This window comes from Akebia trifoliata, chromosome 4, assembly GCF_017979445.1.
Source record: "Akebia trifoliata isolate Shusen 1 chromosome 4, ASM1797944v1, whole genome shotgun sequence".
NCBI lineage: Eukaryota > Viridiplantae > Streptophyta > Magnoliopsida > Ranunculales > Lardizabalaceae > Akebia > Akebia trifoliata.
This window is the reverse complement of record NC_141378.1, coordinates 23,466,009-23,493,993: the sequence shown is the minus strand read 5'-3', so window position 1 is coordinate 23,493,993 and position 27,985 is coordinate 23,466,009. Positions and strand designations below refer to the sequence as shown.

General features: G+C 34.4%; 1 protein-coding gene and 2 pseudogenes across 2 annotated transcripts; all 3 read left to right on the top strand.

Moving 5' to 3' along the window:
• Positions 1–19: 19 nt before the first annotated feature.
• On the top strand, positions 20–27,985 carry LOC147404535 (short-chain dehydrogenase TIC 32, chloroplastic-like). Of its 2 annotated transcripts, none has more exons than XM_086440542.1 (8): positions 20–255; positions 881–1,103; positions 1,182–1,261; positions 23,172–23,325; positions 23,452–23,530; positions 24,898–24,982; positions 25,078–25,130; positions 27,446–27,985. In XM_086440542.1, the coding sequence occupies exons 1-8, from the start codon at positions 141–143 to the stop codon at positions 27,620–27,622; spliced, it is 966 nt and encodes a 321-aa protein (XP_086296668.1). In that variant the 5' UTR covers positions 20–140; the 3' UTR covers positions 27,623–27,985. The 2 variants fall into 2 exon arrangements, with proteins under 2 accessions (XP_086296668.1, XP_086296667.1); XM_086440541.1 differs by having other exon boundaries at positions 21–255; positions 872–1,103.
• LOC147404537 (sphingolipid delta(4)-desaturase DES1-like pseudogene) lies at positions 5,416–6,367 on the top strand (annotated as a pseudogene).
• On the top strand, positions 8,338–9,301 carry LOC147404536 (F-box only protein 13 pseudogene; annotated as a pseudogene).

The following is a 27,985-nucleotide window of genomic DNA, read 5'->3' as shown; positions in this document are numbered from 1 at the left end:
AACACACAGCTTTTAGTTTATTTGAGGTAGTGGACGTGGACCCTTGTCTCCAACATCATCTCATTCTCATTCTCATCTTCTATCTTCCACTCTACTCTACAGTTTCCAACTTTTGCAACAAAGTGTTAAAGATAAAAGATATGAGTATGTGGAGCTGGTTAGGAATGGGAGGGTCGATCTCGTTCGGTTCATCGTCTATGGCCGAACAAGTCGCAGATGGGATCGACGCAACCGGGTTTACTGCCATTGTCACAGGTTCACTCTTGTTAATTCTATGTTTCCTCTCATTTTCACTGTTTTATTTCATTTGGAAGTTTAAACCAAAGTTTTGAGAAGCAGTTTAGATGTCAAGAATTCCCCCAAAAAAAAATGTTTCTCTAGAAAAATTTGTACTACTCCCTTAAATGGGTAGTACTGATATCAAGTAAATCTGTGTTCTTCTATTCTCAGCTGTCTGTTTGATGCAACTCTCCCAAAATAAAAGAAAAAATAATAATGAGGGTAATCAATCCTAATAAATCCATAATTTTGTCCAATTCATTATAATTCAAATAATAGAACCATTTAATTAATTAGGAGTTTTTCCTTCCTCATATTCTTTTTTAACCTGGTAAGATCCACTTTTAATCCTGTCACTTGGTATGATAGAAGAGGTGCAAATCTCAGGATGCTCACTTAGGTTGTCCTTGAGATACACATCAATCAATGCCGGCGATCTACACTAGACTAATCCTAACGTCGAGATATGCTCCATCTCCAGTCCAAATGATGTAATATTTTATGATAATAATGATTGATTATGTAACCAATAATGGTGAAATAAATCTATATATATTTTTGTGTAAAATGAAAGTTTATTTATTTATGGCAGGAGCAACAGGTGGGCTTGGAGAAGAAACAACAAGAGTTTTGGCTTTAAGAGGGGCCAAAGTCATCATCCCTTGCAGAAATTTGGAGAGTGGTTTGAGGACTAAAGAAAGAATTCTCAAAGAGAACCCCAAAGCAAAGCTTGATGTGATGGAGATGGACCTCAGCTCCATTAATTCTGTCACCTCTTTTGCTCACTCCTTCAATTCAGCCAAACAACCCTTAAATATACTCATGTATGTAATTCTCAAACTAATTTGTATGTTTGTGTGTGAATTTTCTTGTTCCATGCTAAGTATTTTTTGTTTGGATAGCAACAATGCAGGAATAATGGCTTGCCCATTCCAATTATCCGTGGATGGAATAGAAATGCAGTTTGCAACCAACCACCTAGGTAACTCAAATTATGAACTAATCACTTAGGTAACTCAAATTATGAGTAAGAAAGTAATGATCACATGCATGTGCATGCATTAACACAAAATGAGAGGCTTAAGCATAGGTATTGTTTATTGAAATTCATATTAATTAAAATTTAAAATAGGCAAGTACAATTGAGGATTGGGATAAGGTGATTCATGAAAAAAAAAAACATGATCCTAACTGTTAAATAGGAAATCGAGCAATCAGGATTTATACATATTGCAGATGTAAATTTTGTGATTTATCCCGTGATTCGAGATTCTTGCCAAGCTTTTCTCTCTTGTCCGTTTTCTCCTGAAGAACCTGCACCACAGAGCCTCTGATGCTAAAGTCAATTTTTATAGTAAGCGTCTCAGAGTTTTAGTACTCAAAATTTGTTTACCCCTTGGTGGAATGGGCATGCCCCTTTTATAGAGAATGGGGGAGGTCCCCCCTTTTGGATGTTTCCTTATTCATCCTCATCCCTAATTGGTAATTGATTTTCTGTTTAGATTTTCCTTCCCTTTCGATTCTTTCTATTTCAAGATTATTTCGGTAAGGAATATTACTAAATCCACGCACCAATCTTTTTTTCTTAAGGGATTGATTGTTTGTTGCGATTCTTGAGCAGGTACCTATCCTTCTACTCCTAGGTCCATTCTTTCTTCGATTGACCCTGAGAGCTATTGTTCCAACAAAAAAACCCTCGAACCTTAAAACCGGTACCCCCTACCTTTATAACTCCCCTTCTATGACACATGTTATCTTCTTAAGGCTTGTGGATTTTGACCCTCCACAATGCCCCTTCTTAGAAGTTTGGATGTAACTTGAGCTTGAGATTTTAATTGCTTTCCCAACTATTTGAACATCCAGTCTTTGATCTTGCAGGGTACCCGAAGGATACTCATCCATCTCCTGTCCCCATTCTTGAAGCAATCCTTTAAGACAAGAAGTTGAGGAAGTGTATCACCAACCCGAAGTTTCATTCCCCCATTACTTTGGATTTGAATTTTACACACTCCTCTCTCCCTTCCAATTCCAATCTCAGGCTTGAAGTCACCCTATATGACACACCCGACCCTCCTACCCCTAGTCCTCTTTACATCACTGAAGGGACCAGGAAGAAGATGGGAGAAAAAGAGAAATGAAAAAGAGATGAGAAAAAAAGAAATAGAGAACCCCTTTTGTGTGAGGAAAGCCCCCTTTTATGCCCTTATTAGCAACTCTCCTACTCCTAATACTACTGGTTAAGACATTGAAGTACAAATCCTTTACTTGTCCCAAACTAAAAATTAGCTTGGGCTAGATGACAAAGCTCGTCAAAAGGTTACTCGTATCTTAGAGTAGTAGTGAACCAGATCTCGACCTTTTTCGCCAACAAGAGGTCTCACTTGACCTTTAGGAAAGGGTTAGGGTAGACTACCTTGACCTCTTCAAACCCTTAGGCCCTTTCCGACATGGAAAATGGCCTTTATTATTGTGCCCAAAAATTGGGGTTTTCGGATCCTCGAGTCCATTTTTGCTCTCAAGGAGGGGAGGGGGGGGGGGGTTAGCCAGGGTTATCTTCTAGGCGACCCAACTTAAGTGACAAATATGTCACCTACTCCTCTCTTAACATGGATTTCGAGTCATTGTTCAATGAAATCTTCTAGAGTTTTGTTCAGGTAACTTCTGACCTTGCTACACATAGCCTTTTTCTTTAATTTTTTCCATTTCTATACATTTTGTACATCTTTTATACTTTAATGCTGCCTCCCTACCTCTTATTATTATGTAAGTCTACAACTCTATTTTTGTTTCACCCTAGGGCGAGCTAAGCTTTCCAAAATGCTTTGCCAACTTTTTAAAGAGAGTTGAGCTATTGTGGTTCAGAAAGATCAAAGATTTCTATCCTCAAAGAAGAAGTGGGGTAGTAGAAGGAGTTCTAATACATTTGGAAGCAGTGGGCCCCAATAAATCAAGACTCAAAAAAGACATTGGCCGACTTCGAGGTTTCTTTGAAGAAGAAGAGTGAAAAAAAATAGGTGAGCTCCAAGTTTAGAAGGCCAAGCTCTAGGCACAATTGGATGCCTTGGTGGATGAGTGGAAGATGACTTATAATGAAAAGAAAGAGAGGTTGGAAAGATTTGAATTCCTTTTGAAATAAATTGCCTCCTCTCATTCTCTTTCAAAAGCCAATGGAATCAACCATGTGTAGATACTCATTTTTGCACTTGCTTGATTAATACTTATCAACTCGATTGCCATGATTCCCAATGATGGATGAATATTCTAAATTTTTTTATTTCTTACTAGATATATTTCCAAAGCTCGGATAAAATATTTCAAGCAAATAAACTTTAGAACCTTGTTACGCTAGGAAAATATGACTCAAAACATAGAAATCATCATTTTGAGACAAAAAAAACCTTTATGAGAAAATCATCAAAAATGATCAAATTACCAAAATGCCTCTGATGCCAGAACACCCCTAGAGGCCATGTTACACTTACAAAAATTCTTTCAAAAACATAAAATAACAAACTAAAATCAAATAAACTGTTTAGCTAATTTTGATAAAATTTGCTAAAATTACCAAAATACCCCTCATAGGGTCCATGATTATTTCATGCCAAAAACCTATAAGTGACCAAAAGCAATACTCTCATTGAATTCCGTACAAAAAATTAATTCCAAAACATCCCAAAATGTCAAAAAACAACATCCCAACGGAAAAATCCTCTTTGAGGGCAAAATGATAAATTTTCAATCCTAAAATTTAAAAATCCGAAACTAATAATTAAAATATTAATTAACGTAAAGTGAAATCAAATTATAAATTTTGAACAAATAAATTCAATTAATTAAGTTTATGGACTAAATTTTAAGTGGTGGCCCATTTATGCAAGTGGGGCCCACCTGATATTTAATAAAGAACCCTCCATCGGGGGTCTCGAAGAATTTATAATAATTTAATAAAGAAACTTCCATGGGGGGGGGGTTCTCTAAAATTTAAAAAACTCATTCTACGTAAGTTAAAAAATTAAAAGTTCAAATAAAACCTAATTAGAAACTAATCTAAGCCACTTAACAGATTAATTAAAGATAGATCTTATCTCTAAGAAACATAATCAAACCCTAATCTTATCAACAAAGCCTTTAAAAAAGAGCGTCCACCACCTAATTTTGGAGGTCTTGAGAAATCCTAAAAAGCAAATGTCAAAATTTTTTCGAAATTTTTCCAAAACCCTAAATCCGAAGTCCTAAATAAATACCTAACCCTCAAGTCTTAATTTTCAACCTAAAGACACTCAAAAAATACTACAAAAGTGATAAAACATCTATATCTAGAAGAAGAAAGTCTCATTTCAGAGATCAGGAACAGATCTAGAAGCAAAGACAAATCGAGAAGATGCATATGAAAAATACTCATTGCTACTTTATGAGGGAACAGATTGTCACAGTCACTCAAGTAAAAAGAATTTATTTTAGACTTAGGCTATTTTTTCGTGTAAATCTTTGGAAAGAGTAGAGACTGACTTTCGTTGAATGGGATTGGTGGTTAACACCTTCCAATCCTATAACCTGATCCCCGTACTCATAATCTCTTTGCAGTTATGTGTTTCTTGTTTATTTAGAGTCATTTTTGGTTCATAGACCATAAACTAGGTGACGAATCCTCAAAAAAGAAAATATCAAATCTGCACCCACGGATCTAGGGCGCTTTCAATGGCGACTCCACTGAGGATAATTGAAGATCAAATTTGAAAATCTTAAAGATTGATGCATTGCAAAGTTGGCCTAATTATTTTTTTGCATGTTAGTGAGTATTTCATATTTTAATTTGTAATTTTGAGCATGTTTTTGAAATCTCATTAGGAATGCTTGGTATTTTAGTTTCCCACAGTTTTAGGCGTATTTGTGAAATGCCCTTTGATTGTTTGATATTTTAATTTCCCGCAACTGTTGGGGACGTGTTGTTGGAACCCATTATTTAACATTTGATATTTTAGTTTACTTTTTTTTATTTTTATTTTTATTTCTTTAGAAATTGGAGAGTAGTTTTACTTTTTTTTTTCTAAAATAAGAAAAGAAAATGGATCGCAAGAGAGAGATAGAGAGAGAGAGAGAGAGAGAGAGAGAGAGAGATAGAGATGAGAATGAGAGATGGGGGGGGGGGTGGAAGAGAGAGAAGAAATTGGAATGATGGCGATGGATTTCTTATGGTCTTACACGGACAAACCGCATGCTTCACGAAGGCAACATATCCTCTCTCAATACCCTCAGATCAGAGAACTCTTCGGACCTGATCCATGGGCTTCAGTTGTGGACTGCAACTTTCTTATACAATTCAGTCTGGTTGAAGATTCTAACAGTTGCCTACTTTTTTGGCTATTTTCTCAACCACAATCTATTTTTAGCCATTCACGAGCCAAGTCACAACTTTGCATTCTCAACCCTTGTATACAATCGATGCCTTAAAATCTTCGCCAACTTCCTTATTGGCGTCCCTATGTCCGTCACCTTTCAGAAGTATCACTTAGAGCACCATCGTTTTCAAGGTGTCGATGGCATTGATGTAGACATCCCAAGCCAGACTGAAGTCTGTGTTGTCACCAACATCTTGACCAAGTCCATATGGGTCTTCTTACAGCTCTTTTTCTACATCCTTTGGCCTTTCTTTCTTAACTCCCCAGTCTATGGGAGTTCATGAACTTGGTCATCCAACTTTCCCTTAATGCTACTATGATTTATTTCTAGGGTTGGAAGTCTCTCGATTACATGATCCTATTGACATTTTTTGGTGGTGGGATGCACCCGATGGCTAGAGCACTACATTTTTAAGCCAGACCAATAGACATATTCGTACTATGGGCCCTTGAACCTCTTGACATGGAGTGTTGGGTACCACAATGAGCATCATGATTTCCCAAGAATTGCTTATAGTAAGCTCTACAAGGTGAAGGAGATTACACCCGACTATTACTTCAAATCTTATAAATCTTGGAGCTAGGTGATCTATATGTATATCATGGATCTGACAATATGACCTTTTAGTCGAATGAAGAAGAGGAATATTGCATCCAAAAGTCGCACAACCATAAATAAATATGAATAGGATGTGCATCCCTTATCTTTTTCACCTAATTTTTGGGGGTTTGCAGCAATTATTTATAGGTTCTACTGATTGTGATATTCTTGAAGGATTGCAATGTTCATTCTTATGATAGAGCGAACATAATTACTTCGTTCATCTATTAAAACATATTATAAAGCACCATTTGGATAAAAAAAGTCTTTTTGTTTTATAAAACATTATTCAATTTGAAAACTTTTTGTTTTGTTAATATAACATAATTTAGTTAAAAAGAGTTTTTTGTGTGTTTATCTCAATAGTTGGTCAGTGATTAATTTTATTTATGTGTTATCTTGATTAATCACTTTTGTTTTCTTTTGCACTATCCTGATTGATTGCTTATCTAATATGCCATGATCCTAATAGATCTATTTTCGATGTGCATACCTTGATCTTGATTTTTGATGTTATGGGTTTTATGTTCTTTGACCAATATTTATGTGATATCTATATTTTGATGATTTGATTTGGCCTACGGGCCCATTTATCTAAAAAATGCCCTGAGCGCACCCCACCTTATTTGCACACACCACTAGCACGTCTAAATTATGCTGTATTACACGCATGAATGTCCATTATAGCCAATGTGGTACTAGTGCATGGCCTGGTCTCCACGTGAGATGTGATGTCATTTAGGAAAACCACAACTCCAATCACGTACCTCTATGCTATATAAAGCAGGTGACCCTGAAAGGTATATCGATGCACCTATGTTGGTTGACCTGAGTCTTTTTCTTATTGTAAACTACAAAGTCCTATGTCCTGATTGCTAATGTAATATTTGTACATGGTTGGTCTCCTTGTGGGACACTAAACCATTTACGAAAACTACAACCCTAGATTCGTACCTATACGATATATCAAATTAAGTCACCATGTACCGTTTGATTGAGTAAGCTTGAGAAGTATATAGGTGCACTTAGGCAAGGGTTGCCAGATAAATTCCATTGCATGTAATAAGTTTAGAGTCTAGAAACTTTCTTATGGTCACGACTTGAACTTACCATTGGTGTTTTCGGGTTACTCTATTCAATTTATCCAAAAGGAAAGTGGGTGGACCAGTCTACACCGTTCAAATTGAACCCGTAATATCGGTCTAACCCAATAAAATTAACTTAATTGATAAACTATACCAATCTATTGTGTTGAAGCTAGTTACATTGAACCAATCGATCGGTTTAATTGAAAATGGGTCTTATTGAATTACACCAAGTCAGTTAGACTGATTGGTTCTTGGTCATAAACCACTCAGTTCTTCTTAAAGGATTGGAATAGTTCGTAGCTAATCAATTGGCTCATTTTAAACAATCATTTTGATCAATTTTTACAAAATCAAATGAATCAATTGATTACAAGCAAAGAAATGGCTAGTTTAGCCCATTAGGTAAGATCGATCTGAATGGAACCAACAACATGATTTGGCGCATGAATTCATTCATGGAGCCAGTCAAATCAACGAATGCTCATTATCTTATTTTGATCAATCTGATCAAATAAATTAAACTAGTCACCTTACTTTGCTCATCCGACTGTGGGTCATTCTTTTCTCATTTTGGTAAACCCGATGATAATAAATGATGCATCTAGATTCAATAACGAAGGAAATATTTTATTTCGTCCAAATTGCTCTAAAACATTCTTGTCATCCCATTTTGTGTCAAGTCAGTCTAATACATCTTTACCCAAGTTTTCTTTCAAGTCATCTAACTGGTCGTTTAGCATAATCTTCATTGTTTAGTTGAACCCTTTGCCTTTATTAATCTTGATCTTCAATTTATTTTTTTAAAAGATCATCAATCTTTACTACACCTAATCGATATCAAATCATGCAAGGTTTTGTGAATCAGATGAATCGTGCTTATCAATGCCATTCGGTGGTGGCATGCCAAGACAGGCATGAAGGATATTTAATAATTAAAATCAATCCTTAGAAGAAATATGAATTACTAAGCATGCCTAATAACGATGAAACTTTTTGTCCAAGAGCTTACTTATGCATGTATGTCAGGGATATGTATATACGAGCAATGCATTTTTCCTTTGCTAGTCTCTCATATCCTACATGGAAAGATAGCCATTTTTTTCTAAACCATACCAACCAACCCATGGGAGGGTAGTTCGAACTATGTTTAGACCTGATCCCAAACTAAATTAGGGTACATAGGCAACTTGAGAAGTTAGTTCAGGCCCAGTCTAAAAAAAGAGAATATTCTCCAAAAAAAGTATAGAGATCTATACTCGCCAAGCTTTTCTATTAAAGTCTATGACTTGGGTAAAGATTGTTGGGAAGAAGAAATTATGCTAAGTCAAAAGACCAACAACTCAATGGGATCTGAATTAACCAGAGATGAGACCGTTTACTTCCTTAGTAAGGCTTGAGATGTGAAGGCAACTAATATGCAGAGGAGCCTATCTAAGGAATACTTGTTGGTTATAACAATCAAAGATGGAAAATAAATTATATATTTCCTTAGCTTATCAGGTACTATTGTTGCTTGCAATCTCGCATGGAAGTGGCTCTTTGAGTACCCAAGGCTGTTGCTAGTTTTTTTTAAGTATTCCATCGATGTGGATGAATGTAGAGGTGAAATGCTGGTTGCGGTCTTATCCGAGTGCCTAGAAAGAGCAAGTCTTAAAGTGTAGAGGTTTTCTGAAGAGGATCGATCATTGCAATAGATAGTGGTAATGCTTCTTTGGATGTCACATTAGTTTTATGGCAAGAAAGCTGATATAAACTATGTGGGATCTAACGATCAGATACTGATCTATGTGAACTCATGTGAGATTAGTAGTTATATTTTATTTGATTTGGTGGCTAATGAATAAACTACATTGTCCAAGTGTTTTGTGAATGGGAAAGCTAAAGAATTTATGTCTGCTTTCTCCTTTGAGCCTAGGATTGAAGCTTGTGTATGATAATTGATTTAAAAAAAAATCTTTTTGTTTTGTTGAGTTTAACATCTATATATAATGAAACATTTTTTTTGTGCCTATTTCAATGGTTGGTCGATGATTGGTTAATTTTGTGCTATCCTGATTGATTGCCTATTTGATATGCCCTGATCTTAATTGATATACATATTTGATGTGCGTGCATTGATCTTGATTTTGATGTTATGGATACTTATATGTTTTTTGATAAATATTTATGTAATATCATATTTTGATGATCTGATCTAGCCCATGGGCCCATTTATCTAAAAAATGCCCCGGGAGTACGCCACCTTATTTGCACATACCACTAACACATCTAAATTACGATGCATTGCATGTTTGCATGTCCCTTATAGCCAATGTGGTACGAGTACGTGACCCGATCCCCTTAGGCAATGCAGGAGATGCAACGTCATTCATGAAAATCACAACCCCAGTCATGTACCTCTATGGTATATAAAATTGGAGAATTCGTATCGTTCGATCAGGTGACCCTGAAAAGTGTATTGATGCACCCATGTTAGGGTGACCATAGCCTTTTTTCTAATATGTAGTCGGTCTCCTTGTGGGATGCTAAACCATTTATGAAGGTTATAATCCTAGCCTTCTACCTATACGGTATATCAAACCAAGTCACCACATATCGTCTGATTGAGTATGCTCGATAGGTATATAGGTGCACTTGGCCAAAGGTGACTAGCTAAATTGTTTTGCATATAATAAACCTAGAATCTCGGAATCTTCCTATAGAACACGACCCACACTTATCGTGGGTGCTCCCAGGTTGCTTCATTCAATCTAACAAAAAGGTCAATGGGTGGATTGGTCCACCCCTCTGAAATTGAACCTGCAATATCGGTCTGACCCAATAAAATTAACTTAATTGATTAACTATGCCGATCCATTGGATTGAACCTAGTTCACATCAAACCAATCGGTCAGTTTAATTGAAAATGGGTCTTATTGAATTACACCAAATCAATTAGATTGATTGGTTCTTGGTCATAAACCACTCAGTTTATCCCAATGGATCGAAATAGTTCGTAGTTAATCAATTGACCCATTTTGAACAAATATTTTGATCAACTTTTACAAAAGAGAATGGACTAATTGATTACAAGCAAAGAAAGGGTTAGTTTAACCCATTAGGTCAGATTGGTCTGAATAAAACCAATAACTTGATTGACTGCGTGGATTCATTCATGGAGCCACCTCACTTTGCCCATCTTATTATGGGTTATTCTATTAATTTCTCATTTTGATAAACCCGACGATGATAAAGGATGCATTTAGATTCAACAACGAAGAAAATATTTTATTTAGTTGAAATTGCTCTAAAACATTCTACGTCATCCTATTTTGTGTTAAGTCTGTCTAATACATTTTTACCCCGGTTATTCTCTCAAGTCATCTAGCATAGTATTCATTGTTTGGTCAAATCCTTTACCCTTATTGATCATGATCTTCAATTTATTTTTTTAAAGGATTTTCAGTTTTCAACAAGACTAATCTATGTCAAATCATGTAAGGTGTTGTGAACCAGATGAATCATGTTTGCCAATGCCATCCAATAATGGTATGCCACGACAACGAAGACAGACATGAAGGGGATTCAACGACTAGAATCGATCCTTCGAAAAAATATGAACTACTAAGTACGCCCTAGTATGACGAAACTTTTTGCCCAAGAACTCTCCTTTAAACATATGTCAGGGACATGCATCTTCGAGGATTGGGAGATGAACAAATGGTACAATTATTTTACACCACTCTTGAAGGACCCGCTCTCTAATGTTTTATCTTGCTAATACAATCTCGCCTTCACACCTAAGAAGAAATTGTGGAAGAGTTTATGAAGTAGTTTAGACCAAAGGTCGCAAATTCAACTCCAAAACAATCGGTAGTTACCCAAAAGAAAGTTTGACGATCTCAGGATGACTTTTAGTATTGTCTTGAAGATGTTGACAAAGAAATGACTGATCTCGTCATTGCAGCCTAAATCAATACTTAATGCCCTTCAAAACATCATAAAAGTTACTAATTCTGCGAGTTTCACTAGGTTACAGGACATTACACCAACAAATGCATATTTCTCTTCCACACTATTCAGGACCTCATCAACGAAGGGAAAATAATCTTTAAGTGAAATGTCGAGCCTTCTGTGTAAAACACCATCTAGTTATCCTTGTCTCTCTTTTTATTTCTTGTCTCATAGTGCCCAATCCGTCTAGTTAGTATCCAAGTTGTTTTAGATTTCAAAGAGTGGTTCTATTTACAAGAGTCTTTGTTCTAGTTTAATAATGAAATCCTTTTATTCCAATGCAATAAAAAAGTATTTTCATTATCATGTGTGCAACAAATTTTCAAAGGCTAAAGAAGAAGATAATTGAACCTTGAAACTAAGGATAATACTTGAGAAGTGCAAGTCAAAACTACCCAATTCCTAAAGGAACATGAGAAAATAATGAACTTACTCAAAGAGCGCAGGGATGTTTTCACATGATCCTATGAGGATATGCTAAGTGTAAGTACCAGTATCTTCTAACAATGAATCCTTTTGTCCAATGATTGTTTAAGTTAAGAAAGGAATTTCACTTGTGGGTACAACATATATCCCTAGAATCGAAGGTTACTTTGACAATTCAAAGACATATCGTACCTTGAGTGGATCTTGAACAAAGGTAAGAAATTCAGAATATGAATTGCACTCAAAAAAATTAAATGTCACCAATGAGTTCAGATACTCAAAGTTGACCCATCAAATTGGATCAAACACTTAAAGACATGGAGTTTATCATGTTAGATACAAGGCGTAATATTTAGAATTTATTATCTCCGATGTCAAGGAAAGAAACATTACACTATGGATGCTAAAGATGAAGACATCAAGACAAACAAGGGACAATGATTTTCCTTTTAGAAAAAAAAATACTCTATTAGAGCCAGAATTGAATGTCAAGATTATAAATGAAAGCCAACTCAAGTACTCAATGTTGAAAATGAAATCACTCATCCAAAAAAATGGAGTTCCACTAAAGAAAGTTTGAGCCCAACTAGGGCAGATCAATCATTGTCAAAGAGACCTTACAAGGCAAATCTATTAACCAACCTCGACCAGATTATGCGATACCTCATTTAAGTAGGCCTTTCTTCAATCGATGCATTTTTACGATCTTACCCTTTTCAAAATTTTCCTTTGCTAGCCCTCATATCCTACATGGAAATATAGCTATTCTTTCTAAACTACACCAACAAACCTCAGTGAGGGTAGTTCGAACTACGTTCAAACCTGATCCCAAATGAAATTGGGATACTTAGGCAACCTGAGAAGTTACTTCAGGCCCGGTCTCAAACAAAAATAATATTATCAAAAAAAGATATAGAGATCTATACTCATCAAAATGAACACAAAGAAAAAATGAATAAAGAAGAAAGTGTTTTTCAAAGAAAAATCTCATCCAGAGTGTCAAAGAGAGAAGAATTGAAATGCCAAACTAGGGGCATTTTGAAAAGAAACTAAACTTTTTTATATTAGAAATGGAGAGCATGTTAGATTAGGGGTATTTTTCAATATTTTGAATCGTATATCCTTTTTTTCTGAACCCCATCATAAGCCTACCTAAAAATTTCTTTTAGGAATCACTCAAAATGGTTAAGGGAAGTTCGTGCTATTACCAAAAAGAATCTTTCGAAAAAGAAAAGTAAAAGCCTGTTAGGTTGAAAACCCATAAGGGCAACTTAGGCAAGCTCGTTAGGCTGAAAATAAAAAAGATGGTCTAAACAAAAGGAAGAGCATAAAAAATTTGTAATCTACTAGATTGAAAAACTAGAAGGATGATCTAAGCAAAAGTCAATACACCATTAAAGAAGAATCCGAAAGGAGAATCTAAGAAATTTGCTTCAATGTTTGTGCCGTAGAAGAAGGTTCATACAAAGGACAATGTCAGGGCCTAAATTGATAAAAGCTTAGAAGACATCGAAATCATCTCTAACTTTCAAAGGAAGGTTCATTTGACTAAATGATCCAAAAAGAAGAAAGACAAATTAATTTCAAATCTCGAAAGAAAAATCTAAACTTTCAATATTTATCTATTCAAAGTTGCGCATATGATGTTTTTAAGAGTATTAGAATTTCAAAGGATGACATCACTCAAGTCAAGCGTGTTCGTTTATTCTTTGTCATTTCAAAATATGGGCATTTTTTTAAACAAAAGTTTATTATATCTCAGTGAAAACGCCCTTGATCCGCGGGAGTCGCCACCTAGTTTTAGGTCTAGGAATCGAAACATGACTCAAAATCGAAAAAAGGTACTAATCTACGAAAAAGAAATGGTCCGGGGATCACGTTACGGGATCGGAAGGTGTTAGGCACCAATTCCGCCCGACAAATGTCGATTTCTACTTTTCTTAAAAATTATTGCATTGCTAAACTGACCTAAAAATAAATAAATAAAAAAAATACCTAGATGATCGCAACGATTTGTTCCCTCAGAACTGGCGGAAGACTCTTCATATGAGATTCCTTGCTTTGCTTCCCTCATTGGGTCTACTTCGGATATCTAAGATGAAGTATCTTCTTTTTAGATCTGAGTGTTTCCTAATTTTTTGATGGATTTCTAAGTATTTTTTAAGGATTTCTAGGTTTTTTTTTTGAGGATTTTTGAGATTTTTTGAACAAAAACTAGGGTTTGGATGATAGGTAGGGGGTTAGGACTTCAAAATCAGGGTTTGGAGAAGGTTAAGGGGACTTTTTGACCTATTTTTCCTAGGATTTTCTTTTACTTGAGAGATTGGGTTGTAGAGGCTCATATTTATAGATTTTTTGGAAGAGTTGGTGTTTAATTATGTTTCTTTTAGATAAGGTGAATTATGATTTTGACTTAAGTCTTATTTGATTGACTAGGTTTCTTTAAATTAGGGTTTTAATTCTTACGTATAATGAGAAAAAATTGGATGCGGTGTGTCCTATGAGATGTGTATAGTAATGATGTCCTAGTGTTGAGATGAACGTTGTGTTCAGTTCGATTTCTGTCATGGGAGCCTTCAGTTGTGAAGCGAACTCCCTCCATCGTTGAGCATACTCTCAGATGGTATCTTTGGGCTTCTTTGTCATCTTGGCTACACCTTGTCTGTTCAACGCCACATCTATATTAAACCGATAATTTCCCATAAAAATGGTGGCTAAGTCTCTCCAATACTAGATTTTATTATGGTCCAACTGGGTGAACCATCTTTGTGCTATCCCAATCAAGCACCTCTGGAACATCTACACTAGGAGCTTGTCATTTCTTTCGAATTGGCACATAACGCGATAATACAATTTTAGATGGGTGAGAGAACATATAATGCCATTGTATTTCTCAAACTTTGGACTCTTGAAGTCCGTTGGTGGTATGAAGTCCAGATAGAAACATAGATCATCAAACCCAAAGTTATCTTGGGAATTTCCTCCTATTAATTAGTTCAATTCTTCCATAATCCCATCCACGTTATTTGACAGTTTGTTCTCCGCGTAGTTTCTCTCAGGCATCCTAACCCAATTTGACTCTCCTTCATGTGCTATCTTGGCATGGTGTAGAAGTGGACATTAAGTAAAAATGAGGGAAGGAATGTTCATGGTTTGATCTAGTACCGATATTGGTGTTGGCACATTTTTTTGAGCTTATGCCGACGTAGGATCAAGAGTTGGTGCCACTATGAGTATTTGCTAACTAAACTATTTTGAATCGTTTGCATGATTCTGAATAGCTTGAATAACCCTCGGAATCTGAATTAGTGTTGATAGCATATTCCCAATTAATACCACTTGATTGTTTAGTTTCTCAAATGTTTCTTTACTAACCAGATGATTTCCAGTTGAATTGTTTATAACGAATGAGTTTTCAATAGTTGGAGACTCAGTTCTACCATTGGCTCTATGATAACAGCCGTAGAACTGATATGATACTGAATTTGTGTTGTGGTCCCTCTTTTCAATCCTTTAATCTTTAGACGACCAATTTTTACATCCTTAGCATAGAAGATCATTTTGAAGTATAAGTACCTTGGTAAAGAAAAAGACAAAAAATTCATTTTTAGTTCTAGGAAAATGATGACTTTATTATATATATATATGGTTTTGTTTTAGGTCAATAGAAGTTGAGGTCAAAAGAGACCTTGAAAACTTAGGAGGATAAATGATCATAATTGCAAGCCTTTATTGCTTATTTATTTATTTTTTTGACACCTAAAGAATGTAAATGAACTATCCTAAATGAATCTAAGATGTTCTACTAAGGACCATTAAGTAATGAAATAGGGGAAAAAAAGAAAGAAATGCAACTATTTTAACCTTTAAGAGGTTCAAAGGTCTTTGAAAGACTAGAACTATGAAAAAAATGTAGCTATTTTGACTTTTAAGAGGTCCAAAGGTCTTTGAGAAACTCAAATTAAGAAAGATAATGCGACTAATTTGACCTTTAAGAGGTCTAAAGGAATTTGAGAGACCCGAATTAAGGAAGGAAATGCAACTAATTTACCCTTTAAAAGGTCCAAAGGTCTTTGAGAGACTCGTATTATAAAAGGAAATGTGACTAATTTGACCTTTAAGAAGTCCAAAGGTCTTTGAGAGATCCGAACTATGAAAGAGAGTACGACTAATTTGACTATTAAGAGGTTCAAAGGTCTTTAAGAGACTCGAACTACAGAAGGAAGTGTAAGATTATGAATTTGAGTTATAAAAATGAAGACAGGTCCATGTCTAGACTTTTTAACATTAAAGCTCGATCTAGGATAACCTTTTAAAGGTCTAGAGATCTTTAAGAGATCCAATCTACAATCTAAAGTGACCTTTAAGAGGTCCAAAGGTTTTTGATAAATTTGAATTACAAAAATGGCTCGAATGTAGGAGACATAAAAGAAAAGGTCCCTTGTATGGGTGCTATACCCTAGACCTTTAAGTTGGGTACCTCGATTGTGTAAGGTAAAACACGGAAGGCCTTAAAGAAGGTTCATTGTATTGGGTCACCTTGCCTTTGAACCTTGGAAATAGGTATATTGGTTGTATGAGATTTGTACCCGAAAGGTCTTGAAGTGGATTCGTTGTATAAGATCATTTTGCCTTTAAACCTTGGAAATGGGTATTTCGATTATATGAGATTTGAACCCATGAATTTATAATAGGATTAACCCTGATATTCGTACAAACCTACAACAAATAAGGATTTGTTGTGTGCACGACCCTTGTCGACAAAAGATGATTGGGGGTGACCCTCATGTGGATTGATTATGAGAGGTTCTAAGAAACCTAAAATAAATAAGAATTGATAGCATTGCACGGCCCTTGCCGACGAGAAATAATGAAGGGACCCATGAGTAGGGTTAATCATAAAAGATTCTAACAAACCTAAAATAAATAAGGATCGACGATACTATGTTTCTTAAGAATTTTGAAGTTCTAAGGAAGGGAGTGTGGAGGTCTATCTTATGGATTGAGGTGAAAAGCTTGTCACCTCTCTTTGGATTTAAGTGCAATTTAGAATTAGGGATTGGAGTTGGATTTGAAATGATGAGTACTTCTAGACTTATAGAAGCACATACGTCTAAAGAATCAGAGCCTTAAGTCTTATTTGGAAAGAACTCTACGAATCCTAGAAGTTGGTGGGATCGAGATATGAGACAGATTCTTAACCTTTTTTTTTTTAATTCAAATTATTTGATTGGGTTCACCCAAACAAAGATTGACCACTTAATGGCATAGGAAAACCTATGATGATTGTAGTGATGACATTGAGTCTTAATCCTATACTAGAGAAAATTCGAAATACTTTAATAAACCTAGAGTTTGGACCTAAAATCAAGGCTACCTTTGACAGTAACAACCCTCGACTCGACTCTAAGTGGGAATGTGAAGAAACATTGGATTTAAATTTACCATAAGAAGACAAGAGTGGGAAAAAGTCCAGGTTCTGTTCCGATCTATGGTTGAATTTCAAATTAGACCACACAATTGTATTGGCCAAGGGTAAAGGCGGATAATAACAAAAACTTCCTTTGGTTATAGGGGGACCAATTTGTGTCCTAATATTTCCTAGCCATGGGTTGGGTATGGCCATGCAAAATTTTTTTCTTGGCCAAGGGTAAGGTACAACCAGGCAAAAATTTTGCCTTGGCCATGGGTAAGGTACGGCTAGGCAAATATTTTCCCTGACCATGATTGAGAGATTGCCAAGCAAAATTTTTGCCTTGGCCATGGGTAACCTATGGACCAAAACTATTTTTTTTGCAAATTTTTTTTCTTCCCAACATTAGATTTCAACTAGTTTTGATGGGTTTTAACCGTCTTCAAGTTGAAAACTGACTTTGGGGAGTCTAAGCCATTAGGGAATGTTATGTAAGTCTTAAAAAATGAGAAAAAGAGAAAATTCCCCCTTATCATTGGTTGGATACCCTATTCTATTACATGACTATCAAAACGTAACCTTACAACTTGACATCAAACTTATAAAGCATCAAGGAGTTAGCACACAATCTATTGGGATTGTTTTTTCAAAACATATCCTAACCTTTAGTTGAAGGCTATGCATGGTTGGCGATAGGTAGGTTGATGGTTCTCAAATCTTTAAACTTCTGCACAAGCTGAAGTAAGTGTTTCATAGGTTGGTGATTGAGTTGAATATTTTCGTCTCCGTGTCTTAAGGTGAGCGACCTCAAAGCGCAAGATTACTTGGATCCGGGACTAGAGAATTTTTATGGGACATGTGGTTTGTGTATTGGCTATGATCGAGAGGTGCACAAGTGCATTAAAAAAAAGGTGTGCCAACTTTACAAGTAAATCAATCCCACTAGGTAACCCCAAATGAATCCCCCATTATTACATACATTTACCACTTGACAAGAAAGAACACAAAAGAAATAAGAATGTTAGTTAAAAAAGGAAAACATTAAATTAAGGTTTCTAAATCAATATCCATGGTCATTAAAATTTTGGTTTGAACCCTTGGTTTCCTCAATGGAGTCATCAGGCTTCGAAACCTTTAGGGAGGTTTGAGCTCACCTATATGGATTTATGAGTCACTATCATTAAATTAAAGTGTAAATGGACACTATAATTTTTTTTTTTAATTTTGTTTTGCTGGCTTGTAGTGACTCATATCCATAAGAAAAGAGGAAATGGTCTTCTTGAAAATCTAAGGTTAAAATGTTCAGTTAAGGGACAAGGAAGGTGTTAGGCACCTTGTCTTTCCTATCCTAAGATTGTTACTAATAAATGACCAAATGGTGTGATTAAGAAATTTTTTTTGGGTTTTGAGAGTAAGAGAAATTATAGGAAAAAGTAAGAAGCAAAAAAAAACTGTAGTTTATTTTTAGAAAACTAAGAAACTAAGCTAATGAGCAAGCTAAAACAAAAATATTACTTGCTGAAATATTTTATGAGCCTAGGATTTTGGTGGGAATCGACATGGATTTCACCTTTTTGGATCCCAATGCTCTTTTTGAGGGTTATGTGCTCACTTGGACACCACCATGAAAATACTAGAGACCTTATGCGTGAGATTTTGTCCATTTTTTAGACTATTTTTGTTGGTTCTAAAGGTTAAATATAGGTCTATAGGGACTTACAATCTTACTTGTAGCCATTTTAGAAGTGAGTGTGTGCAAAGTGTATGCATATGATGGACATATCAAGAGAAGATTACTTCTAATGAGGGTTTAATCTTTAGCTATATTGCCACAACAAAAAGGTTAAATAAAAAATTATTATTTTAAGAAACTTAAAATGTAAGTAAAGTAAAGAAAGTAAAGCATCTACACTATGAATTTAAATTGCATGAACATAAAGAAAGAAATGAAAACCTAATCTAATGCTTTCAAAGAACTTATTGAGGGCTTATAAGATGAGATTACTCTAGGAGATTTTACTCTCTACCTTTTAGCCTCACTACTGCAAATAAGGATCTACATTGTTACAATGTAAAGAATGAAATAAGCTTGTTTAATGTATAGAAAGGGGTAGTAAGAATGGATAGATTAGAGGGGGAGAATGGAGGGTTTAACCCCACCTTAGTCTTCTTCTTTCATTCTTTCCTTTTTTTTTCTTCTTCTTGATTTGTTCTTCTAGGAATTTTTAGAGATGTTTCGAGAAAATAAGAAGGCTTAAAGAGGTTTTGGAGAGTTTTGATAGAATTTTAAATCACCAAAAATGAGCTCTCCCTTTTGCTTAGGATGAGGTCTTATTTATAGGATTTTGATAGACACTTAGGGATAAATTTATCTTAAATCATAGGGTTCCCAATATTTTCATTAAAACCTATAAAGAAAAGTGAAATTACCACTACTTATTTCCTTCGAATTGATGGTTTTTCACTCACCTATAGGTCTCACCAATCATTATGATCAAAAGGATATGATTGTAAGAGGTAATAGTTTCTAGAAAATTCTTTGAGGAAGGTAAAATAGTCCTAGGTCTTTGGCTTTAGGTCAAATCCTAGAGAATCAGGCTAGATGGCATGTAAATATGGACTTGGGTTTTGGATATTAAGGTCATCTAGCCTAACTGATCCTCTAACAACCTACGATTCATAATGTCTTTGTTTACATGTTCTAGAGAATTTTTTGAGTTGGGTATTTTTGTCAAAACCCATTGAACTTGGTCTAATTACATTGACTATTTTTAAATTGAGGATGGACTTAGAAGTCATAAGTTTAATTTACCTTGGTTTAGTTCTAACAAGATGAGGGTAAAGTAGTAATTACACTTATATAAGGACCAATTTGATTAAGGGTCTTTTTGGAAGAATATGAAAATTACAAGAAGATTGTTCGAACTGTAGATGATGATAAAATAAAGAACAAAAGAAAACCTTAGCAATCAAGGGTCGAACCACAAAGATAACGTTAATCCAAAATATTTTTACTTTCAGTCCAATTCAAGTTTATGGAAACGATTAAAAATAGTTTTCAAAAGAGATTTATCTAAAATAAACTACTAAAATAAAGACTTAAAAATACGATAGAAAAGTGTAGATTTATTAGATCCACCTTCACAAGCTTTATTAGTGAATTCTGGTTCTCTTTTTATCTCAATCAACTAAACAAAACTAATGTTTGTGGATTAGAAGATCGAACAATTATAATATAAACGGATCAAAAGTATACAATAAATTAAATTGAGATTATTAGATAAACATTAATTGTTCTCTGTAAAGCATGTTTTTTCTTGAATTTATCAAAAAAAGAAACCATCAAAATTTTGAAAAACATTCAATGGTTAACTTAATAATAAATACCTAACACTACCACAATAAAGCTATGAAGTAATTAGGAGAATAGTAAAACACTAATAAATCTTGCTCCAACTTTCTCAATCGATCTAACGAAGATTTAGCCAATGGTCATCACAAGAACAATAAAGTAAAAAAAGTGAGAAAAGAAAAAAATAACGATGAGAGAGAAAAAAAATATCTTTATTGCTTCTCGACTTCAAACTGATAGAGCCCCTTTATAACTTTCGTAAAACAAAAAAACATGAAATAAAAACCTAAAACTAAAAAAATAGAAAAAAAAGAAGTTGATCTTCAAAGAGATAAGAGATCCCTCCGGGGGAAATTGGAGATGAGGTGCTATTTAGTTTGGTCTTTTTTTTATAGTGATACCATATTCAGATTTCTTGGGTAGTTAGGGTTTCGACAACATTTCGTGATTACAAAAATACCAAAGCCCTACTTTAATACGAATGTCTTTCAGCTGCCAAGCTTCAATACGAATCTCAAGGCTTGATTTTTTTCATTGATCGCGTCGTCGCCATTGACCATACCATCATGGTATAATTTTGGTCAATTGACTTGAATTTTGGTCCACGGTTTAGTTTTGGATCCTGGATCACAATAGTAACTTCAGATTTTTCAAATTCGTTTTGAAACCTTGCGAATATTTCCTGTTACACGTAAATAACAATAATTAGTTCCGAATTACATAATTAAATTGAAAACATGAATTATTATGGACTACCAATGAACTCTATGGAATTAGAAGGTTTAGTGTATGATTTAATGATAAAGTCTATGTAATTAGGGCTCTAGAAATGACATTCTAGACCCTGATCAAAGACTATGATGGTAGGTTCATTAAAGAATTAAATGATGGGTAAAAGAATAAAATGGAGAGACTTTCTTAGGAAAAGATTCTTTAAGAGATGGGATTAAAGGCAATTAACTCTAATAAAATTCAAGTACACATGGGTTAGAAACTGCCAAACATAATTGGCCTTGGGTGAATCAAGGCCAAAGAAAATTTTATGCCTGGCCGTGGGTTACCCTTGGACCAAGCAAAATTTCCTTCTAGCTGTGGCGACCCTTGGTTGGGCTTAAAATTTGTTTTGACCGTGTGTTGTCCTTGGCCAGGTCAAATTTTCTTTCTGGCTGTGGGTTACTCTTGGCCAGGCCAAATTTTTTTTCTAGCCTTGGATTACCCTTGGCCAAGTCAAATTTGGCTAAAAATTGTCCTCAGACCTTGGTTGCTTGCAAATTTTGAGTTTTCAAACCCTCTGAAATTTTCTTAGGTCAAGCATATTCTCAAAAAGTTTCTGATGCTTTCAGGCTCGACCTAGGCCAAAATGGGGTGTCTGCAAATCCCTCAGATGATGCCTAATTGTGGAGGTAAATGTTGTGATTTACCTCGTGATTTGAGATTTTTGCCAGGCTATTTTCTCTCGCTTTGTTTGCTCCTAGGGGACATGCACTAGAAAGTCCTTGATACCTAAGTTAATTTTAAGAGAAAGCTTTCCAGAGTTTTAGTATTCAAAAAATTAGCATATCCCTTAGTGGCATTGACATGCTCCTTTTATAGAGAATGGGGGAGATCCCCCATGTTGGACTTTTCCTTATCCCTAATTGGTAATTTCTTTTTCTATTTTGATTTTCCTTCCCGTTCGGTTCCTTTTATTCCAGGATTATTTCGATAAGGAATATTACTAAATCCGCGTGCCAATCCTTGATTCTTAGGGATTTGACCGTTTGTTACAATTCTTGAGTAGGTCCCCAACCTTCCACTTTCGGGTTCGTTCTTTTTTCGATTGACCCTAAACGTTATTGTTCCGACCCTTGAGACTAGTATGCCTTACCTTTAGAACTCTCCTTTCATAACACATGTAATCCTCTTAAGTCTTGCATATTTTTACCCTCCAACATATCACGATAATGTATGTCCCAAAGATACAACCTTAATATTGGATTTCATGTTTTGTGATCATGTGTTTTTTAAAGAACTATTTTTCCCGACCCTTTAACAATTTTCTTTTAAATATAAACAAAATATCCTTAATTATATGTTGGTATTATTCTCTCTCTCATTTTAGATTTTCTAAAATCTACATTTTCTTCTTTCATGATCTCTTAGTCATGTTACATCCCCTATATTTCCACCATCCTTCCTCCCTCATTGAACTCTCTCTTTGTGCATCAGCGTTGATGATTATTATTAAAATTTCATCATATCGGATCTTGTTATCAATTGATTATGCTGGGTCTAAATCAAAGAAGAACTTGTAAGATTTATCCAATTTTTTTTTTATAGTATATTGTATTGTAATTCACATTTCTATATTTAGTGCATCACATGTGCATTATGTTCTACGATCATGTTTACATGGTATGGCTTAATGAAAACAAATTTGTTCTAATTTTTAGTTGTCTATCAAATCAATAATAAAGAAACATTTGACAGGATATAATTTTTATTTTATTTTTTAATTATCAAACAAATTTAGCATTTAAAAAGATAGAAAAAAAATTACTACATGTGGTTATTCGTGATTGGTTCAATAACTAAAAATAAAAAATTACTGTAATTTTATTTTGGGTATCTTATTTTGCAGGACATTTCTTACTAACAAATTTATTATTAGACAAGCTTAAAGCCACAGCTAAAGAAACTGGCATAGAAGGAAGAATAGTTAATGTCTCCTCTATTGCTCATAGATATGCTAAGAGATCCTGGATTAGTCTTGAGAATATAAACGACCCAACTAGGTAAAGCTCTTTCATACATTTATTATTTAAAATTCTACCATTTTTTTCTCTCTTTAAAATCTAATGGATGTCAAGATATTATAATCAAAGATACATTTTTTTCCTCATTTTATTTATTTGAGATAGGTACAATGCTTATGATGCTTATGCTCGTTCTAAGCTTGCAAACGTGCTACATGCAAATGAGTTATCTAGGCATTTACAGGTAAGTTAACATCATTGTCACAAAATTTAGTAATCTTTTTTTGTTAATTAGGAAATTTCATAAAATAAGGGATCAGTCAAATAAATCAATGAATCAATAGACTAATCAAAAAATTTTTGAAAACCCAAAATTACCAACCTTTACCCTTCAATCATAGGATTCCATCTTGTTCAACCTTCAAATCTCAAGAATAAATTAAGAGTTTTTAGGGAGATTGAAGATGTGTTGTGTAAATGTCTTATATTCTGTTAGGGTACATGGGACAATGACCTTGTCAAGGTCTTGTTGACTTGTCAGTGGTTGGGAGTGCAGGGGAAGCACACCTCAGTCGAGAGGCTCGGGGGTTGAGCCCCAGACACTTTTTTTTTTTTTTTAGGATTTTGAAAAAAGGTAATTATTTAAAATTTTCTTCAGGGTTTCTATTTTTGGGTAGATAGACATGTTTTCCCTACTATTGTTGTTGTTACAGATCTCTAGGGTTGTAAAACTCAAAGAAAATACTGTGATTGGATTTTTTTTTAATCTGATCTGTGGACTTAGGCATTCTATCGAGCCACGTATATCCTTGTGTTTTGTATGTGATTTTCTATTCTTTTTGCTGTTTCATTTTTCATAAAATGATTTGTTTTTTTGTTGAAGCCGAACAGAGTTATTTGTATAATCAATGAAATAATTCCAATTGTATTTTTTTGAAACTTTCTTTGACTTATCTGAATTAAATTGAAATGACCCCCACCAAATAATTGCCTAATCAAACTTTGTTTAATTACAAAGCTTAAGATGATATTTCAAGCAAATGAAACTTTGTTTAATTACGAACCATATGTTGCATTGAACTCGACTTTAGTCGAACTATATGAAAAGGCTGCTCGATGGTATCGTCTCTCCAAGTGTGTATGTCCTGACTCCTACTGACCAAGAAATGGCCTTATTCATGCAATACATACACATCAAACTGGCCATGACATTAAGGCCTGACTTAGGACCACTATGAGTCCAGAAATTTCACACAAAGAAAGCACAAATCACATTAAGATTGATAGCAACAACATACCATATACAAACACATATTTAGTCCAATCCCATAAAGATCACTAATGGAAGAGCATTTGAGTAAGAGTTTATAAATAAACTAAAAAAGAAATAAAGAGAGAGAAAAAAATATGGTCCGAGGGCCAGACTATTAAGCCTTTAGTTTCATAGTCTTTGCATCATATAAGAACCCAATCGACCGAGAGTTATGGGCCAAAGTTTGATCCCTTTTTCTTTACATAAGAGACAAGTTGATTGGTTGCTGGACACTTTTATATACAAAGTAATTAGTCTAAGATAATCCTAACAAGTATTTATCAAACGAATTGAATCAGGAAGAAGGAGCTAATGTGACAGCAAACTCACTACACCCAGGAGTTATAATTACTGATTTAATCCGTCATTCATCAAATTTAAAAGGTGAGTATGATAGAGCTTTAATTATTATTAATAGAAAAAATGGCCTCTAAATTTTATTAGTTATATCTTATCTTTTTTTTTTTTTTTTTTTTCAGCCTTTATTTGGGCTTCTCCCTTAATGAAGCCTTTTCTGAAAAGCATTGCCCAGGTATGACAACGCTTCATTTTTTACATTCATCTTCTTCATTTTAAAATTTCCTAAAAATGATTTTTCTAGAGAAAATATGAAAACTATAAGGGTATCACAAATATTCATCACAACGTGGGGAACTGAAAGAGAAATGCTTAGCACCACTGTTCCTGACAGGAGCGTGGCACTAACTCTTCCCTCATTTAAGGTGAATGGCTCTGTCTTATGAAATTATTTGAGATATCTCCTTGTATTTTCAAATCAGTGACATGACGCTTAGACCCTGGTCTTCTGTTATAGGCTAATGGTAAATGATATAAAAATCCTTGTTTTTTTCTTCTTCCCCTATTTGTTTGGAATATGGACGTACCCCTTGACCTTGGTATTCTCTTATAGACTAATACAAAATGATCTAAAACAACCCTCTTTCCAATATCAATCATCTTCAACTTCAACTTTTTTGATAATGATGACATGACGATCATGGTTTTATTGCATAGAAAATGACTGGATTGGTTGGATTTTGTGGTGATTTAGCCCTAAAAAATTCGAGTGAAATCATGAAATTAATTGACTTCAACTTGGAATATATCGAGTCAATCGTTAGCTAGGCAAAATCAACTCAAAAACTAAACTTGAGTTAAGTTAGTTAGAAACTTGATTGAGTTATTTGGCAATATATAATATTTTTGTGGAGAAATATTTTATTTATTTAGAATATTAAAAATTATGTTTTAAACAGTATAAATTTAATACATTTTATTCAAGTTGACTTGACTCGATAGACATCGAAGTGAAGTAGAGATTTTGAGTTTTGGGGTTTTTAGTGATTCAGGCTCCTAACTTTGACAAGTTAAAATTTCAGGCCTCATCTCTTATGATCAATTGGCATTTTACCCTTACATTTTACCAAAAGACCTAAATATCCCTCAACCTTGTCAGGTTTGTCATGGGAGTTGTTACCTAGACCTGAAATCTAGTACGTAGCTGATAGTATAGATAGTTTTACGCAAAACTTCTCATTGAAGCTTACTTTGTTATTTAAACATTCATCTTCCTTCTCTTCTCCATGAAATTTTAGTTGTAGGTATCTTGCTCTCTCTTTATTTTTACATCTTTAAGTTACTGGTATATTGGTCGTCCCTCCATTTTTACATGATTAACAACAATGAAACTCCATTCTTAAGTAAAGAAATTTCATTTTTATGTACCTAAGCTTTTAATATTGGCTCCAACCTCCATACTTTACATCCATTTGTCTCCTCTTTCTCATAGTAAAAAAAATGTAAAAAAGAATAAGTAAATAAGGTTACACAGCTTGGCATAACGCTATACGCCTTTATAAAGTATGATATTATTAGATGATATGCTATGTTACAAATAAATTATGCTACGGTATAAAGGTAATACATTTCGTTACCAAGGTGCTTTCCCATTTTTTAATTAAATATTCTTCTTCGCATATATGTTTTCAATCTTCTTTTAAAAAATCTTTTCCATCTTCATCATCATCTTCATTTTCTTAAACTATTTCGATGAAAACTTCATGGAAAATGGTAGTGAGGTGAGAAAAATATATTATATTATGAAAAAGTATAATAATTACACCTGCAAAGGAAATTATTTGACTTCTGAAAAGATGTGTGACGACTTAACATGGCATGATAATATACATAAGATGCCTTTATAAAGTCTGATATAATTTAATCAAGTACTGTGTTATAAATAAATTACGCTACGGTACGAAGGTAATACACTTCGTTACAAAGACGCTTTCCCATTTTTCATTTACATATTTTTCGCCGTTTGAAATTTTTTTCTTTTTTTTCATATATGTGTTTTCAATCTTCTTTTGAAAGCTCTTCTCTGTCTGAAATCTTCTTAAACTATTTTGATGAAAGCTTTGGTGAAAATGACAGAGAGGTGAGAGAAATATATTTATTATGAAAAAGTGCAATAATTACACTTACAATGGACGGTAATAACAAGTTTAGTGTCATATCAGAATAAAGGGTATTTTGGATATGAAAAAATACTTTTTGCTGATGTGACAACTTTTAAGGGTAAACTCCCAAATCATAAGAAATAACGCCCAAAATCCTAACTTGTGAAAGAAAAAAGAATAGCATTAGGATGTCAGAAAATCATTTTGTAGAAGAAAAAGGGAGGGGGGCTGTGGAAATCCAATTTCCCTCCCTGAGTGGAAAATCACCCAAGGCGAAAAATTGAATTCAAGAGGAAATACAACATTTTCCCACCATTCAATGGGAAATCAAACAGACCCTTAGCACTTTAGTTGACTAACGAAGGATGTGAAATTTGATGTCTTATAGGGTGCATCGACAACTTGTTATGTGGCTCTCCATCCTGACTTGAAAGGTGTCACCGGAAAATACTTTGCCAATTGCTGTGAAACTCAACCTTCTTCTCAGGCTCAAAATAAGGATTTGGGCATGAAGCTTTGGGATTTCAGCCATGACTTGCTTAAGAATACTAGTGGCCCAAAATGACACCGAACCAAAGACCTTTGACACTAATGTTTCCCAATCTTTGTTATGGAACTTGACAATAGAGTACTTATTTCCATCTTCCCATCAATTAGTTTTATCTCAACCTTTCTTTAAGGCACATAATCTTAAACTTTTTCTTATAAGGTTTAGGTTGATGATATGTCGGGCATTGTTCCAATAGCTTGCACTTAGCCCTAGAAAGGGCTTGACACTGACAGTTAGGATTGGACATTGATGATGCTTGAATGGTGTATATGAGTTAATTAGCGAGTTTTTACATTTGGTTCGTATATGTCCTTTGGATCTTATATATATTTTTGAACACTCTTATAGTCTACATCTTAATTTTTTATTCTTGATCAA

Excerpts from the sequence above, each read along its gene's own strand:
- LOC147404535 (XM_086440541.1), top strand. The coding sequence starts at position 141 with ATGAGTATGTGGAGCTGGTTAGGAATGGGAGGGTCGATCTCGTTCGGT. Across the intron at positions 256-871 it reads GTTTACTGCCATTGTCACAG|GAGCAACAGGTGGGCTTGGA; the intron begins GTTCACTCTTGT and ends TATTTATGGCAG. Across the intron at positions 25,131-27,445 it reads TTCTGAAAAGCATTGCCCAG|GGTGCATCGACAACTTGTTA; the intron begins GTATGACAACGC and ends GATGTCTTATAG.